The following is a 17,430-nucleotide window of genomic DNA, read 5'->3' as shown; positions in this document are numbered from 1 at the left end:
TGATTGATGTGGAGCTGTTTTTGTTGAGTGGTCCACCTGCCCTGAGTGGTGTGTTGAAGGAGGTGGGCTCCCCACCCTGTGAGAGATGCGTCGGTGGTCAGCACAATTTGTGGAAGAGGCTCTAAGAACGGCCGCCCTTTGGACAGGTTGATGGTGTTCCACCACTTCAGTGAACGAAGTGAGCGGCTGTCCACCAACACCAGATCGGTAAGTTGTCCGTGGGCCTGGTTCCACTGTTGTGCTAGACATTCCTGTAAGGGACGCATTTGAAGGCGTGCGTGGGGTACTATGGAGATGCACGACGCCATCATGCCTAAGAGTTGCATAAACACTCTTGCTGGAAGAGTGTTGTGTTTGAAATTTTGTGATGAGATTTTGTATGTTGGCTATCCTGGCTGTGCTGGGATAAGCTATGGCCTTGGATGTATCTATGGTGGCTCCTAGGTATTGATGTACGTGGGAGGGCTGTAGTTGAGATTTTGGATAGTTGATGGTAAACCCAAGTTGTGTAGGGTTTGAATAGTGCGGTGAGTGTGGAGAACGCATTTGTCTAGAGTATTGGCTTTTATGAGCCAATCGTCCAGATAGGGGAAGACATGGATTTGTTGTCTCCTGAGATATGCTGCCACAACTGCTAAGCATTTGGTGAATACCCTGGGAGCGGTTGTTACTCCGAATGGGAGAACTGTAAACTGATAGTGCTGACCGTCTACCACGAATCGTAGATACTTCCTGTGAGCGGGATGCATAGGGATGTGAAAATATGCGTCCTTGAGGTCTAATGTGGCAAGGAAGTCGCCTTGCTGAAGTAATGGAAGGACCTGTTGGAGAGTGATCATGTGGAAATGATCCGATTGTATGTACTGGTTTAGTAGTCTGAGGTCTAGTATGGGTCTTAAGGTCTTGTCCTTTTTGGGAATGAGGAAGTATAGAGAATATACTCCTGTGCCCTGATGTTGGAGTGGAACAGGTTCTATTGCGTGTTTTTGAAGCAAAGACTGAATTTCCTGTTTGAGGAGCATGAGGTGGTGAGACGACATGGGACAGTGTTTGGGTGGTATGTTTGGGGGGTGTTTATGAGTTCGAGACAGTAGCCAGACTGGATAATTTGTCTTACCCACCTGTCTGTTGTGATGGAATTCCAGACAGGTAGGAACTGTTGAAGTCTTCCCCCGACCGGAGTGGAATGGTCTGGGGGGAGTGGTTGCAAGTCACTGTTTAGTGGCCGATGTTGTTGCCCCATCCTCGGCCTTTGATATGGTTTCCCTTGTAACCTCCTCTAAAATATCCTCTGTTAGTGGATGTTTGACCTGATGTTTTGAAGGTGGAAGAGGTGTCTGTTCCCACATTTTTTTGAGGCCCCTCTATAAAAGGAGCGACAAAAGGAGCCTCTGGGTTGAGTAGACTGTAATGCTCCCATTGATTTGGCAGTCTCATTATCTTTCTTCATTTATTCTAATGCAGTGTCTACTGCGGGTCCGAATAGTTGCTACTGATTAAAGGGTTGAGCAAGAATGGTTGTTTGTACTTCCGGCTTAAAGCCAGAAATACGTAGCCATGTGTGGCGTCTAAGCAATACGCTTGTGTTGAATGCCCGAGAGGCGGTGTCCGCTGCGTCTAATGCGTATTTGATGGAGGCATTTGATATTAGTTTGCCCTCTTGGATGAGGTCATTGGCCTGGGATTTGTATTGATCAGGCAGGTGTTGCAAAAGGTCCTCTAGTTGATCATAATGAGCCCTATCATAGCGAGCCAATAGGGCTTGTGTATTGGCAATACTCCAGTGGTTAGCAGCTTGTGCGGCAACCCTTTTGCCGGAAGCCTCCAAGAGTTTAGACTCTTTGTCTGGGGGCGGTGTGTCTCCGCTTGTTTGGGAGTTCGCCCGTTTTCTGGCATTTGACACGACTAGAGAGTCTAAGGGGAGTTGCGCTTTGATGTACGCAGGATCCCGTGGTGCCGGTCTGTATTTTTTTTTCGATCCGGGGGTTGAGATCCCTGGCCCTAACAGGGTCTTTAATAACCTCAGTGGCGTGCTTTATCACTCCCTTAATCATGGGTAGAAATTGAACGTTTTTTTGCGACTGCTCAAAGGTGTCGAGGAGAAAATCTTCCTCAGGTGTGTCTGTGTGCATGGTGACGCCATGAAACAGTGCTGCCCTGTTTATAAGCTGACCAAACCCTAAATGGTCATCAGGAGGGGAGGGTTTCGAGGGGTATGGAGTGGGATCAGGCATGTCAGGCATAGGGTAAGCCCAGTCATCTATGGGTGCCGTGTCCGGGAGTGTAAAGGGATCAGTAGGATCAGTGGGATCATTAAAGAAATCCGGGTCTCCCCCTCCCCCTAAATCATCATCATCCTGTGGAGGTGGTGTGTGAGAAGGAGATGGTAGAGGAGAAGGTGGTGGGGGTGGGGGGATGGGATACCAGGTAATATAGGAGAGGAAGGACGTATGGGTGAAGTGGCACAGTCCTTCTTTAGAGGAGCTGGAGGAGGTGTTGTGTCCAGCTTCCTTTTCTTGGCATGGTGAGCAAAAAAACGATGGATTTAGGCCCAGATCTCTGTACTGGGGTGAATGTATGACATTGTTCTGCATTCTGTCCATCAATTGTTGTTTTTGCATTTGTCACCCCGAGTGGGAAGGGTATGCTCAGACGTGAGTCCCTTGCTCTCCATGCCACTGGAATCAGGCTATCCTGGCTGATGAGGGCTGAAAGCCCGAAACCGGTCCTAGGATGCTTGTTTCCAGTCCAGGGAGGACCTGGCTTGGCAGTTCGGGCTGGACTGTTCCCATGGGGCACAGGGTCAAGACTGATTTGCATATGGCTGGGTTCAAACTGGTATGGCATGGCATGGTGAGCAAAAAAACGATGGATTTAGGCCCAGATCTCTGTACTGGGGTGAATGTATGACATTGTTCTGCATTCTGTCCATCAATTGTTATTTTTGCATTTGTCACCCCGAGTGGGAAGGGTATGCTCAGACGTGAGTCCCTTGCTCTCCATGCCACTGGAATCAGGCTATCCTGGCTGATGAGGGCTGAAAGCCCGAAACCGGTCCTAGGATGCTTGTTTCCAGTCCAGGGAGGACCTGGCTTGGCAGTTCGGGCTGGACTGTTCCCATGGGGCACAGGGTCAAGACTGATTTGCATATGGCTGGGTTCAAACTGGAATGGCATGGTGAGCAAAAAAACGATGGATTTAGGCCCAGATCTCTGTACTGGGGTGAATGTATGACATTGTTCTGCATTCTGTCCATCAATTGTTATTTTTGCATTTGTCACCCCGAGTGGGAAGGGTATGCTCAGACGTGAGTCCATTGCTCTCCATGCCACTGGAATCAGGCTATCCTGGCTGATGAGGGCTGAAAGCCCGAAACCGGTCCTAGGATGCTTGTTTCCAGTCCAGGGAGGACCTGGCTTGGCAGTTCGGGCTGGACTGTTCCCATGGGGCACAGGGTCAAGACTGATTTGCATATGGCTGGGTTCAAACTGGAATGGCATGGTGAGCAAAAAAACGATGGATTTAGGCCCAGATCTCTGTACTGGGGTGAATGTATGACATTGTTCTGCATTCTGTCCATCAATTGTTATTTTTGTCCTTTTCTTGTATGGCACCGCTGTGACATGTCCGGTTTTAGGATTGATGTAAATCCTTTTTTGCGTTGGATCTGGCCGAAAAAGTTCCTCAGTGTCCGAAAGTGGCTTTGGCGCCGACTTTTTGGGTTCCGATCTGGATTTTGTGAGATCGGCAGGTTCTTTGTGGACTTTTTTCGGCACCGAGGATGTCTTTGGTGCCGAAGAACTTTTCGTGTCCGATGGAGTTTTCGGTGCTGACGAACCTTTCGGTGCCGATGGAGATTTCGGCCTCGGAGCCTGCTTCGGTGCCAAAGGTATTGTAGGCACAATAATATGAGGTTTGCTCAAGCCCGAGCCACCTGCAGGCTTAGTTTTCTTCGGAACCGGGGGCGGGGCTTCTGAAGATGATCTTGGATCGCGACTGGGCCCAGCTGGCAGAGTCTTGACCAATGTCTTTTTGGTGGGGTTGGGGAGCTGGTACTCACAGGCTGCCCCGGATCAGAATAGTCAGCCTCGGACACGATCTGGAGGTCTTCGGAATCGTCGTCAGGGACATCCTGTGCAAAGATATCTTCTGGTTCCGGAACCGGTTTGGCCATGATATGGCGTCGAGCTCTTCGGTCCCGGATAGTTTTCTTCGAACGGAATGCGGCGCAGGCTGGACAGCTGGATTCGTTGTGGTCTGGTGAGAGGCACAAATTACAGACCTCGTGGTGATCACTGTGGGGGAACTTTGCTCCACATTGGGGGCATTTTTTAAAGGGTGTCCTTTCCATCAGCCGCGTCTGGATCTGGTCCGATGGGATTTCGACATCGAGTTATACATTTTTGAGAGTTGTTGTGATTCCTAGAAGTTTTCTGCTGGAGCGGAAAAAAGTTAATCCGATCCCAATGGGGGAAAAAAACAATCTGAGGATGGAGTGGATGCCCATGCGCACTGTTGTCCAGAGGAGGAGTCACCTATCTCGTGACCAAAGACTTCTTCCGAAGACAACAACAACCTGCAATCATCCGAGCCCAACACCAGATGGCGATCTTATCCTTAGTGTGTGATCTGCAGCTCATATGCCTCGAACCCTGGGTATCTATAAAAGCCACTGTGATAGTTTAACGGGTACTCACAATTTATTTCCTCACTATACAACCGCTGTTACCTTTTTGTGAGCGGTCATCCATCATTTGAGCAACAACCTTCAGCTCGGAGAATCCCCACTTGGTAAACTATAGGAGGCTGTAGGGGAATTTCAATGTGTGGGACAAGGAAGATGCACACGTCATGGAACTCACTTTAATGTGGCAATGTTTACCAGTCAGCATGGAAAGTAACCTCACCCAACAGCCATTTCTGTGACAATGACCGTTCTTTACAAACATTGCTAAGGAAGCTCATAGCAACGTGCCTCTGATAAAACCTTTCCAGTCTAGAACTGAATATTGCTTACAGGAGTCACCCTCGAGCCACAGTTTTTCATTTTAATTCTTAAATATCTTTGCACTTTTTTCCTCACTCTGCATCAAATCAGTACTTGGATTCTAGATGCAGCATCTAGAAGACATGACTGCTACTGCATACATGTGCTTACGTGCTTTTCAGACTTGGGCTTACCTACCTTTTTAGGTTAACTTGTCAAAGTTTCAACTATCAGAAAACTGACTTATTTAGAGATCTACATTAGGGACACGAGCACCACTTCCATTTGCAAAACATTTCCCACAATGCTACGCAAGCTGGGACACAAAGTTTCAACACCTTTTTAATTCATGAGGGTTTGGCAATTATTCATCAATCATTTGATTATTCTTTTTGCTACTATGCAAAATACTAAAAACAATTCACAAACCACAAATCTAGCTCAGTATTCTGGGAAAGCGCCATTAAAATGGCTGTGTAGGGGTTAATGTTGTCTGTGTTGTGAAAACCCGCTAAGAATCCTGGGTCATTAAAACTAAATTATTAAGTATGCATGTAAAATTAAAGGTTCAGTAAAACAACTTTTGAAATCAACAAATTGCATTTAGCAGAATAACAAGCTCTCAGAGGGAGAAAATGCGGACAAGCATGCAGAAAAGACACTTCACCTTGTTTTGAGTGGGCATTCCCATATTTGGGCATTTAAATATTAAGGTATGTATTGGACATAAGACACTCCACACTTTCAAGGTCTTACCGTACTGGTTTTCCCGAAATGTGGATATGTTGAAACCGGTGTAGCTGGTGTTGTAGGTTTGGTTGCCACTGTGAACAATCTGCACGCTACGCTGTCCCACAGCGACAAAGCTAATGAAAATGGTGACCAGCACCAAGTTGACCAGCAGGAAGATGAAGAAGGAGGCCTTGGAGTAGATCTCTGCTCCCACCAGGCACACCAGCAGGCAGACGAAGAGGATGACAGTGCCATATAAGAAATTGAAGAAGTAGCTCTCGGGAAGGACGTGGAGCTCTCCGGATGACGCGCCACCTGCAGAGCCCCATGTGGGGGGAGAGAAAGGAAGGAAGACAGAACTGCATGACCAAACAAAAGTAGATGAGCTGAAGCAAGGTGAATCTTGTTCAAGGTTTAACAGTTCTCCATTCTAAGGCTAGGGACTCGAGGACTAGGTAGGTCATTTATAATTTGGCAGATGCCAATCCACCATCCACCAAACTCGCTGACCCCTTCCACCCCCCAATTAGAAGTGGGGGAGCAGCAGGGTTTTTGACAGCAGAGCCTCACTGGCTTTGCAGTTGGGAACCTGATGGCCCACCATTCACACAGCTGCTAGGTCACAGTGACGGTTGTACTGCCCTAGTCCGTTCACTTGCCCAGGACGGTCCCATGCAGGGAAATCAATAAACAGCCCCAGTACACAGGGAGAAAAGGCCCTGTGTGTCAGGGGCATTGATTTCTTTTTAAACAAAACACCAAAAAAGTTGCCCAGCTGCAGTAACAAACAAGGCGCCCACTTGGCAAAATCTTTAGACTTCAGAGCAACCATCGAAGCTGCGATTACTCTTAAGGCTTAGGAATCCGCATCAGGCAGGGAGACATGTATAAAGAGGGCGGGCGATCCTCAGCAAGGGCAGTGGAGGCAGTCTCCTCTATTGACCGGTTAGGTTGCACTGCCAAGGTGGTGTAAGTGACTTCATTTATGGCTGATCAGATTTCATTAGAAATTTGTAGGCATATACCTGAAAGGTATCCTAGTGTGGATAATTTACACACTCTCCCTGAGGCTTTGCATACACGAAAAAATAACCTTCCAAGTAACGGTTTACTGCCCAACAACTCAAATCTGATTTGTGGACTAAATACATAGTCCCACAATTATGCAAGTCTCAAGCAATCAAAGATTCACCTTCCGAGGGTGCATGAATGCCTCAAAGTGCTGAAACTTTATCTGACAAATCAAATATTTGTTTTAAATATTTTTTTGCAAGGCACATCAGCTAGGCTGGAATACCGGAGTGCATGCAAAAAAATTGTGAGGTTTGACATCCACGGCTACTACCTACACTGGCGGTTGTCACATTCTAGGTGTAAATCGTTCACTCATTACTAGTTGTCTCTTCAGGCGCTTGTAATTTTGCTTTCCCATCATAAATGCAGAACTACAAATATCAGAAGGCAACAAACACCATCAGGGATGCATCATCTGCTCAGATCCAAAACAGCAGCCCTAGAGCCTATGGATGTGGTTTACAGCAATATATCAAGAAACACTTCTAATATTTTGCACTAGATCATCCTCATGGGCACAATCAGTAGACTGATGCCTGGAGGCCTCCATATCTCCCGGAAGAGTTTCAGGGGTGCTTTGCCCCATTTTTGAAAAACAAAAATCAAGAAACTTCTAACATGAGGCTCAGCTTATGCCAATGTGTCTTGCTGTTCAACTATCTGGCCTCTTCTGCTCAGCACAGTTCTCCTGGCTGGCCATCCAGAGCCTGTTTTGATATTTTCCTAAATACCCATTAAAGAACAAGGACTATGACAAATGTATAAATGCTCAGCAAGGAAGGATTCTCCATTGTGGCACTAGGTTACTTGTTCATATGAACAACTAACTATTGGCACAACCAGGCTGTCTCCTAAAACTTTACGGTCCAGCCTTCCAAAGACAGAAACCCGTTACCTCTCTCTAGACCAAAAAGAATAATAATACACTGAGAAGCCCAAAAATCAAATAACTGAGAAAGATTGAGACAGCTATTGTGTGATAAAAAGAATGCCCTCTGGGCACAGATTTAGTGAATGTTGAACCTGTAGAGATGGGCTAATATCTTCTTTTTCTAATAAGGAAATAACCACATCTTGTATCATTATTCTTCTATACAAACGCTCCCTTCTGTCCCAATCATCAGTGTTGCTCAGTAAATACAATGGCCCCTCTGTTTTAAGCAGGTAACATGTTTACCCAATTCAAATATACATCTAGCAGCTCACACCAAGGCCCCACAATATAGTGCATAGACCAGATGGATTCGTGGATACATTATATCATCCATTCGCTACTAAACAATGTCTCATTTTAGAGATCACCGAAGCATACCTATCTAGACACAAATACGCACACACTGGCACAGATGCATACAGGCAAATACTGGCAAAAACAGGCACAGGTATACATGGATAAAGATGCAACAGACAAGCGGATACAGGGAAACTGAAACAGATGTATAGACTGTCAAAGACACACAGTAGTGCACACTTTCACACTGGTAAGGATACACTCCTCTAAATTCACGCAGATCACAAACATACAAACGCACAACTGTTCACCAACATACACGAGGGCACATACACACTGGCACAGATTTGCAAAGACACATACACCCATGGATACAGAAGAGCATGTGGTAGACAACAATGGTTACAATGGTGACGCCACACAGTGTCTCTGGGCTTGTCCAGCAAACCCCAACTGCTGATGGACAAAGTATTCAGAAACAACAGCCAAATTAGCGATAAGAAAGATGTCCTGCAAGAAAGTTCTCAGTGGATTTAGTTTTCCTTCTAAGACCACGAGGCACAATCTACACCACCTGCTCTCCTACTGCTTCCTGGCTGACTTTCTTCCCATTAGTGCAGCTTGTATTGTACACTGCTGAAGTATTTCTATGGATGCTAATGTTGTGCTCCTCAGAGACTTTAAACCTAACTTTTCATAAACCAGGCTCTGAAGCTCAGCAGTGGAAGCGAGGGGTAGTGAACCAACAGAAATGGGCCAGCACATTAGCAACCGGGTGACATGAACGAAATGGCAGTTATCGAAACCAGGACAGGATAGGCAAGGCGAAAACGGAGCTACCAGATAATCGAAGTACAGATCTTTCTATGTTGTGAAAAGTCCTGTGAAGAACGGCAAAGATCAGAAATGCACAAAGAACTTCCCCTGACAAAGAGAACATCTCTCAAGGACTTCTTTACCTGTCCTAGCACAAAGGCAAACTCTACACATTGAGGAGTTGTGTGTTGTGACAAGGTCTATTTACAAAATGACTAATTTTGTAAGACTGTCAGTAATGGTATGCAACCGTTCTTCCTCTTGTCTGGAACATAATGAAGTATGCTACACATTAGTCTTTTCGTCCTTTCTCTCCCTCCAGATAGGATACAACGGGAGGGATACGGCATGAGGGGCCAGTCCCACAATAGATGTGCATGATATCATAGTGAAAGAGACTGGCTCCTCTCTTGGCTCAGAGGTAGAACTCACCCAACTAACACAGACTGTTTGATCAAACACGGTTCCTTGCCCAGTAAAGATTTTGCTAGTGCAGAAGGAAGGCGCCTTCAAGACCTGCTTCTGGAGAAGCCATTGGCGAAGTAATGAGGTCTTTAGTTGTGACATGAAGAGCACGAAGAGGAAAAACCTGTGTCTACTGCAAATTACACGTCTTGTGGTAAGGAGCCTTTAGGTTAGGCAAGGTGACTTGAGGGGTAGAACAAGGACTCTAATGGAAATAATCAACATCTCGAGGAAACTGTAAATAGAAGTTTTGTACTTTTCTCTGGCTGACTGAGCATTACTTCACCCGAAGGAGGGAGGTGTTCCAATAGCCATCTGTGTGCCAGAAGCTCAGGTACAAGAGGCAGAACTACCACAGGAAGGGAGCTCACAGAGCTCTCTATTTTGGGTGCGAGTGAAGGATGCGCTAGTGGCCTTATTACCCTCACTTGCAGGCGATAACTGCTGCTAATTATGTGCCTGTGGCTCAGACCCATACCAGCTCATTTTCTCCCAAGGTTGGAACAAAGCATGTTTCTCTAGTCGGCCCACAAAGCAATCTCAATCTGCTTGAAATGTACTGTAGGACTAATAAGCTTATGGTTTACATTGAATCAAAACAGAAAACACTAGTACTTACTGCACATATAAATAATTACAATTGGTAGCTAAGTGGGACAAAATTAGAACGGGTGTCCCCGTATAAATATCTGGCGCTTTTAATCTCAATCTGAAACAGAATGCCCATCTGGTCGCAGTGACGACAGCAACATTTGCTTCACCGAATTTCCTTTTGAGATTTGAAACTCGAAAGGTGGGGCTTTTGAGAGAACCGCTTTTGAAAGCATTTACCAGCGAAGGTAATTCATAGATTGGTTAACTGGGAGGAATCCAATCATAAGAAGGTCCTAAAGCGTCCTTCCTGCTCAACGCTGGAGGCTAGAACATTAGAATTGGGGATGACCTCTTGGACTTTGTTGGCTAAAACTTGTTTAGTTTTCCCTACAAGTACCCTCAAATCACAAAAAATTATCATATTCCTTTAAAGTATGATCAGGGGGGGGGAGGGGGGGGGGGGGTAATAGCAAGGATGTTACAGCCTAAAAATTAGTGGACAAACTTGCGGAACTATTTCATCACACAAATTCTCTAGAACAGTTTCTCTTTCAGTTTCGAAGGAACTGGTACATCAGTCAACTTATTTTTCTCAGTCAACCAGTATGGATGATCCACTTTGAGGTTAGGTCTCCCATTTCCATAAGAAACTCATTTACAAATATACTAAAGCTACCTAAAACAAGACTTCGAAATGAGGTACTGCATGCTAGGCAGAGCATGACCCCTTTTTGGGTTATTCCAACCCAGTCTTCAAGAATTCGGGCACATAATGTGTGTCGAATATTTAGGTTAAATGTAAATGTACATGTACATATGTCATGTTTACTTTACTTCATTCTGTTCTTCCCTCAATGGAGACATCTGCGTCCACCATTTGTGAAACATAACATTTACAATCTTTACAATCGTTGCTCTGCAAAACAACTATTAGGACAAGGAGCATCATTGGATATTGATGCTGCTTTAGGTCATTCTTTTGTTTGTTAAAAAAAGGACAGCAACTTTTAGTTTTGTAATTAATTTTTTTGCGCGGTTTTAAGTATATGAAATGTTTTTGGTGCAAAGTGACATCGTTTTGGCTGGTCAACCCTAGTTTTGTTTTTTGTTTTTCCTTTTTTGGCGTGCATAGTTAATCTTGAATTCTACACTGGAACATTGCTATACAGTTCCCAACGTATGTGCTCTGGCCCCGAAAGCATGTCTTAATTGGCTTACAACCCGACTGACACATTTAACTTTTGTTTAGGGCCCTAGTATATGATGCAGAAATACACCCCTGTCATTAAAGTTAAATGCCACTTGTGGACTGCAGCACCTACTTCACCATGCATCAAAGTAGCAGAGAAAAAACGACTTCAGGCCTACCATATGTGGATTGACAACACCGCTTGAATCCCGCTGCACAGACCGGTCAAATAAACAAAACAAACACGCACCACCACCATTGTGGGGCATGGCCTTACATGATGGCAGACTAGACACAGAGCTAGTGTGTTCCATCCACCCAAGTAAATATCCTGTGCTAAGACTGGTCAAATAAAGCTAGAACTTATAAATCCTCTTTGTGAAGTCTGGTACCGGAGTACTGGAAGGGACGCCGCTGCTTGGAAACTTAGAAAAAGTTTGGTGATTAATGAAGACGCAGGCAGCCATCTTGTGGTTGGAAAGGACTAACTGGGAGGGCTCTTGGTGGGGTGAAGAGCGGCTTCTCGCACAGACATTACTTGAGGCCATCTCTCCCCCCCACAATACCCCCCGCCCCCCCCCCGAGGGCCCCAAGGGGAGTGACCTGGTTTCATCCCCACCCCGCCTGGAACAAAACACTCAGAAGGGGTGCAGTGGTTTTTGCTAATGGGCCACTGGATAATAACGCAGCGCTGAATTAATATAAAATGCACTAAAAAAAGCTGACACGAACTGTAATTGTTCACTCTTAGAGGTTAAGGAAAAAAGAAAATAACTGAAGCTTCCCGTTACCAGCTGAAGCTGCTCAGTGCTCTTCTGGCTGACATAACATGAGACTAATAAGAGTGGAAAACTGGAGAATCATATCAAATGTGCTGCAGTCGGATGACACTGGCGATAAGCATTGGCTGGCGATGTGATAGTGTAGACTAGACTGCGATGGTCTTAGCACACTACCAGCAACTACCTTGGTTACACTTCTGGGAGTGCAGGTGAGATCCAGATGCAATATGGTTGAAGACAAGGCCTCCAAAGCGCAGAAGTGCAACACCATTGCACAATACACAACCCTGCAACCCCATCCGCTGAGGATCATGCACTTGGGAGGAAGCACACAGATGGGATAGCCCTCTTGGAAGGAACCCCTAGTGGCGATTCATGGCTTGCCATCGGCCTTACAGGGAAAAATAGAAACCTGCTGCACTGTGATCTGAGCAAAGTTGCTTAGAGGGTCCAGATGGTTGAGAGGACTTCTTCCTAGGACCCAGATAGCCTAGGTACTCAGCCACAAAAATAGAAACTGTATCCTCAAAGTTTCCAGGGTGGCAGTGCAACCCACCTTTAAGAACTACACGATTGCAATTTACCCAGATTATACTGTGAAAGAGCAAGTACAAAGAATACCTAAATGGAGTGAAACTAAAACTTAAAGCCTTGGACCTCCAACATTTGTTGCTTTTCCCAGAGTGCCTGAAAGTTATCTATAGCCCACGGTAACAGTCACTTTTTCAAACAACCCAGAAAAGTGTGAGCTTGGCTCAAACTATGGGTCAAAGCGGGATTGCGGCCTGCAAGAGGTTTTTGCTCCAGACATGAAAACTCTCCCTTGGTTAGTGGAAGAAATAGATGCACACCTAGATAGGGCACGACGGACTCCTCGATTCAAGAGCATTGCACGATGGGGAGGGATGAAGAGTCCTCCTCTGAGGTGCCTGGAACTCCTACTGATCGTCCTGAATCCTCGATGGAAAAGGGAACATAGATCTATCACCTCAGAGACTGCATAACATAGCTGGATTCCCACCGTCAATGTCCAATTTTTGCTGAAGGAAATGGTACTGTAAAGTTTGGATTTGTATATGTGGGTGTACTCGCTTGCTCTGGACATGCTGGAGCGAAGAGGGGATTTAACTAACACCGTGTTCTTTGTGCTGTACAACTGTAGTTGGGATGAGCAACGAAAAATATTTTTTTTTACCCCCCCCCCCCCCATGAGTAGAGGTTGAATTGTGAGCCACACTGCACCCTTCCTTAGGTCATCAGAGCTGGTTGACTCCAACCCATGGCGGGCCCACTATACTGGGTCGTTTCTTAGTTGGTCTATCACTGCCCACAGTGTTTCTGAAGCGTTACGTTAAGGCAAGGAATTTGGTATTAGTTTATAGAATTGGGGTGGGTTGGTGCACCTTCGCTCTATACAATAAGACGACTGAGTGACACACCTGGGAAGACCGCTAGTTGGTGAGGTTTTAATGTCTGACCCCGGGATGAGTGAGGGTGGGTTAATCACTTCTTGAATAGAGGGAAATGTGGTGTATTTGCATTGAAGTCTGCAACTAGACTGTTTGGGATGGTCCTAGATAGGTTACGATGCTGCAGGGCTCAGAAGACAGATATCTGCAGTCGCTTGAAGCTCACTTTGGGTGTGGCCCTTTTTTACAAATTTTCAGACAGAATGCATAGGACTCTGATAACTTGAAATGTTAGGGGGCCTAATAGATAACCTAAAAACTATAGGTTATATTTCTTTCTTTGTTGACAAAGTTTAGATTGCAGTGCTGCAGGAGAACCATATGCTTAAAGCTGAAGTAGCTAAACTGGGGTAGCAATAGTTGGGTCAAATGTTTGGAGCCACAAATTTTATTAATGCAAGAAGGGTGGTGACATGGATTGCGGCTAAGGTTCATTTGATGAAGTACATAGTGATATCAGACTCTATGTGTAGAAGTGTGATTCTACTGTGCCTCTTTGTTGGATTCAATGTCTGCCTGGTAAACACCTACACACCTAATGTATGACAACCTATACTTCCTAGAAGTGATCAAACTAATAGCTCTGTACATGAACAAGAATCATATGGGCAGACAACTTTAATTGCATATTAGACTGGCAGTTAGTATTAAGGAGAGTAATAGCTAACCTGCACTAGCTGGAGATTGGAGACACCAACACCCGTTAGATTAGACATACGCCTATTACTCCCATGTTCACAGAGCACACATTAGGTTATGTTATGTGCTGGGATGCAGTAAAGACCTAGAAATTAAAAAATAATTCACAAACCTGAAACCATTTTTTCCTCACTCCACTCACTGTTAGTTACATTAACACCCAGATGAGCCAGCAAGCGTATACCACTCTGGTACACGAGAGAAGCAAGAAGCTTAACATCAGAAGATTGAGATGTGCATTCACTCTAGGGGATAATCGCGTCCTTGCATCATTAGATTTCGAGAACGCTTTTGATAGTGATTTGGCAATAGGAGGGGGGTCCTGCGACGCATGGGCTTTGGCCCAAATCACATTAACTTGGTGTAAATATTTTATACATCCAGGGTGCATAGGGGTGAGAGAGTATCAGAATCCAGGCAGTTAGGAAGGGGAACCACGCGGGGATACAACCTGCCCCAATTATGTTTGTTTGTTAAAAGCTGGCCTAAAGACTAAACAATGGGGCTTCTTCCATGGGGAATCAGACTTGGAGACACGGCTCATTGTATAGCTATATGCGGACAGAGCCCTAGTGTATTTGAGAGACCCTGTGGGTTCTGTGCTCAATTGACAGATAAGGGCGGGATTTGCCCTGATCTTGGGATTACATACAAATGGACGCGAGTCAAGAATGTCACCCCTTTTGTAGACTGGGGCTTCCTGGCATAGACATCCCCTCGAATCTTGGGTGAAAGTGGGAAAGGGAGAAGGTAAGATACTTGGTGATTTGGGTAACACAGGTTCCAGTGTCACAACAGGACCTCAATGTTGGCAAGCTGTTAGAGGGATTATGTAGCTCTGCAGACTTTTGGAAAATCAATCCCCTTTTCTATAATGGGCTGTATCTCTCTGGCCAAGAAGGCTTTATTTTACATCGCTGCTAGAATGTGTTCCAAAACGTTATGTGCCCTTTCCCAGCTGCGAGGTCTCTCAGGCTGGACAAGATTATGTACATTTTGGTGTCCGCTGGGAAGAGAAGTTGTCTAAAATTGCTCAACTCTCACATGGTTGGCAGCGGAGTTGGGATTCCCTGACACACACTTATACTATGCCGTTACAACACATGGTTAAATGGTTTGACAATGGCACTAACTGGGAGAGAATGGAGGGAGAGAGTACATTTTAAAAAATCAGCACCTTTCTGGAACTTTTCATGACGGGACAGGGGGTTCTTCGTGAACTTCCCTACCAGATTCAACAAATGGCAGAAATTTGGCATAGGGAGGTGAGAAACATATTATGGTCTCCCTTAGCGTTTGACATGCCCCTATGTTCAGTGCATCGGTTTCAGAATATACTAAAAGATATGTCCTTTATTAGACGGCGTGAGGGTGACTGTGAACAAGTAGTTTATAAATAATAGAGCTATGTTATTCATGCAAGAGCAGAACAGTTTGGAGTGAGGTCGGCACAGTTTCTGCAGCATACAGGGTGACCAGACACTGAGCAAATGATCTGGAGCTCTTTTACTAAGAGTCCCCGGAACATGCTGTCATGCAGCGACTGCTGGATTTAGCTGGGTGCAGAAAATTATTAATGCACTTGTACATTGCACCAGTGACAGAGAGGTGGAAGGACAGATGGGGTAAAAGAACGCTGGTGTGCAGATCTCCCAGCTGAGTTGACGGTGGCAGACTTGAAAAAAAGCATATGAACAAGTTAAACAGATCTCTCCAGAAGCAATGTTTAAAATTATACCGTTTCATTTCCTGCACAGGACACTAAGGAAAATTGCTATGATTTATCCTTATGGGACCTCTGTATTGTGGCATATGTAGACAACCCGTGGCAAACTTCTGCACATGAGATGGGGCTGCCGAGGATTGTGGGTTTTTGAGGAGAGGTGATACAGCATATGGTGAACCCCACAGTTACGGTAATGTCGAACCCCACAGTTACGGTAATGTCAACAGAACCGTGTCTACATGGCATAATGCCAAAACAAAAACATAGTACAATGAAATTTCGAGTGACGACATTGGGAGCTGTGCTAGCGAGACATACGACTGCTATACACTGGGTGGTTTCTAGGGCACCTGAGGTGATTAACTAGACAAAAGTCCTATTGGAATGAGCTTTGGCTGGTGAGAAGCAGATTAAAGTGGCCCGAAGAGCTGCCAAAATTACAGTGGGGGATGCTCTCTCGGATTATGGATCCTCCAAACAGGCCACCTTGAATGCGATTAATGGAGGTCAAAGGGCAGAACTTTATGTGGGGGGCGGTTATCTGGGTTGGACAGATATTTCCTGTGGGCTGTTGCTGTAGTATGTGACAAATGTTTGCTAGGATAAAGTCCTTGTCGCAAAGTGTTTTAATGCACATTACTTGTGTTTTAAAAGTTCAAGAACATTAAAATAAATTGTCCATTTGACGGGTAAATAACCAGTTTTCAAATAGTCAATAATTCACTCCTAAGCGGTGTGCTGTCCACAAATTAGGGTTCATAATATTTAAGAGTGTAACACGTTTGACATTAGAAATGACATACTCCCAGTGACGAGACCCTAAACGACACTGTTACTGGTCAAGCGATAGCTGGCACATAAGAAAAGTCAAAGTAAAGATTATACAGTTTAATCTATAACTTCTGACTAGTGATTGCTTCAGGCTCCATTCATAGATTTTGTATTTAATAAAAATGTAATCTATGGTAAGATGATTTTTTACATTAGTTCTCCAGCAACTGCCCAGGCTGTCCTTATCTGGAATGAAGTGTGAGAAGTGTGGAAAGCTACTCCCACAGTACGGACAATGGTCTGGCAGGGAGATCAGCTGGGGTGGCCTCAAGAACTTAAGTAACTTCAAAGGGGCCTGTCCTGTCACAAACAAAAAAATAGAGAACACTTGGAAAGCCCCAGGTTTTGTCCCCAAAGTCAGGCTGGCACCAAATCTAGGAGGAGGAAAGGTACCCCCAGAACTGGTTTTGAGTGACCACAGAAGAGGGCACTGCTCATTAACCTTCCCACACCTTTGGGTGGGCACAAAGGCAATGATCAAGAGGAAAAAATCTTCCCTCATCTTGGGTTTTGAGGGTGCCGGGCTCTGTGGGTTTATTTACGGTAGGGCAAACAAGAACTTCTGGAAAACATTGGGTAGGGCTGCCACGGGGGGCTTTTATCCCATGGCACAGGGAGTGCCCAGGAGTCACCCCCACCCACTAGCTCATGCCAGGCATAAATGTGGCGCCACAAAGCACCACCTCAGAACAATTGAGCCTGCGGATGATCAGAAAAGAGGACTCAACCTGCCATCTGTCATGAGAGGAACCCTGAAGGACTGAACCTACTGCCTCTTGTACCAAGGACAAACAAGTGACTCCAATAGTTATTTGGTTGAATTTGTGTGGTTACA

At 45.4% G+C, this 17,430-nt stretch overlaps 1 protein-coding gene across 1 annotated transcript in view; it reads right to left on the bottom strand.

Annotated features, from left to right (window-relative positions):
* The window catches only part of SLC12A9 (solute carrier family 12 member 9), a 194,250-nt gene that overhangs the window by 93,331 nt on the left and 83,489 nt on the right, over positions 1-17,430 (bottom strand). Inside the window, exon 5 of the mRNA XM_085639354.1 lies at positions 5,744-6,034. Coding sequence (XP_085495480.1) covers positions 5,744-6,034 — 291 coding nt within the window. The remainder of the gene's footprint in view (positions 1-5,743; positions 6,035-17,430) is intronic.

Source organism: Triturus cristatus, chromosome 12 (assembly GCF_964204655.1).
Source record: "Triturus cristatus chromosome 12, aTriCri1.1, whole genome shotgun sequence".
NCBI lineage: Eukaryota > Metazoa > Chordata > Amphibia > Caudata > Salamandridae > Triturus > Triturus cristatus.
Note: the sequence above shows the minus strand (reverse complement) of the source record. Positions and strands in the feature narration are given on the sequence as shown.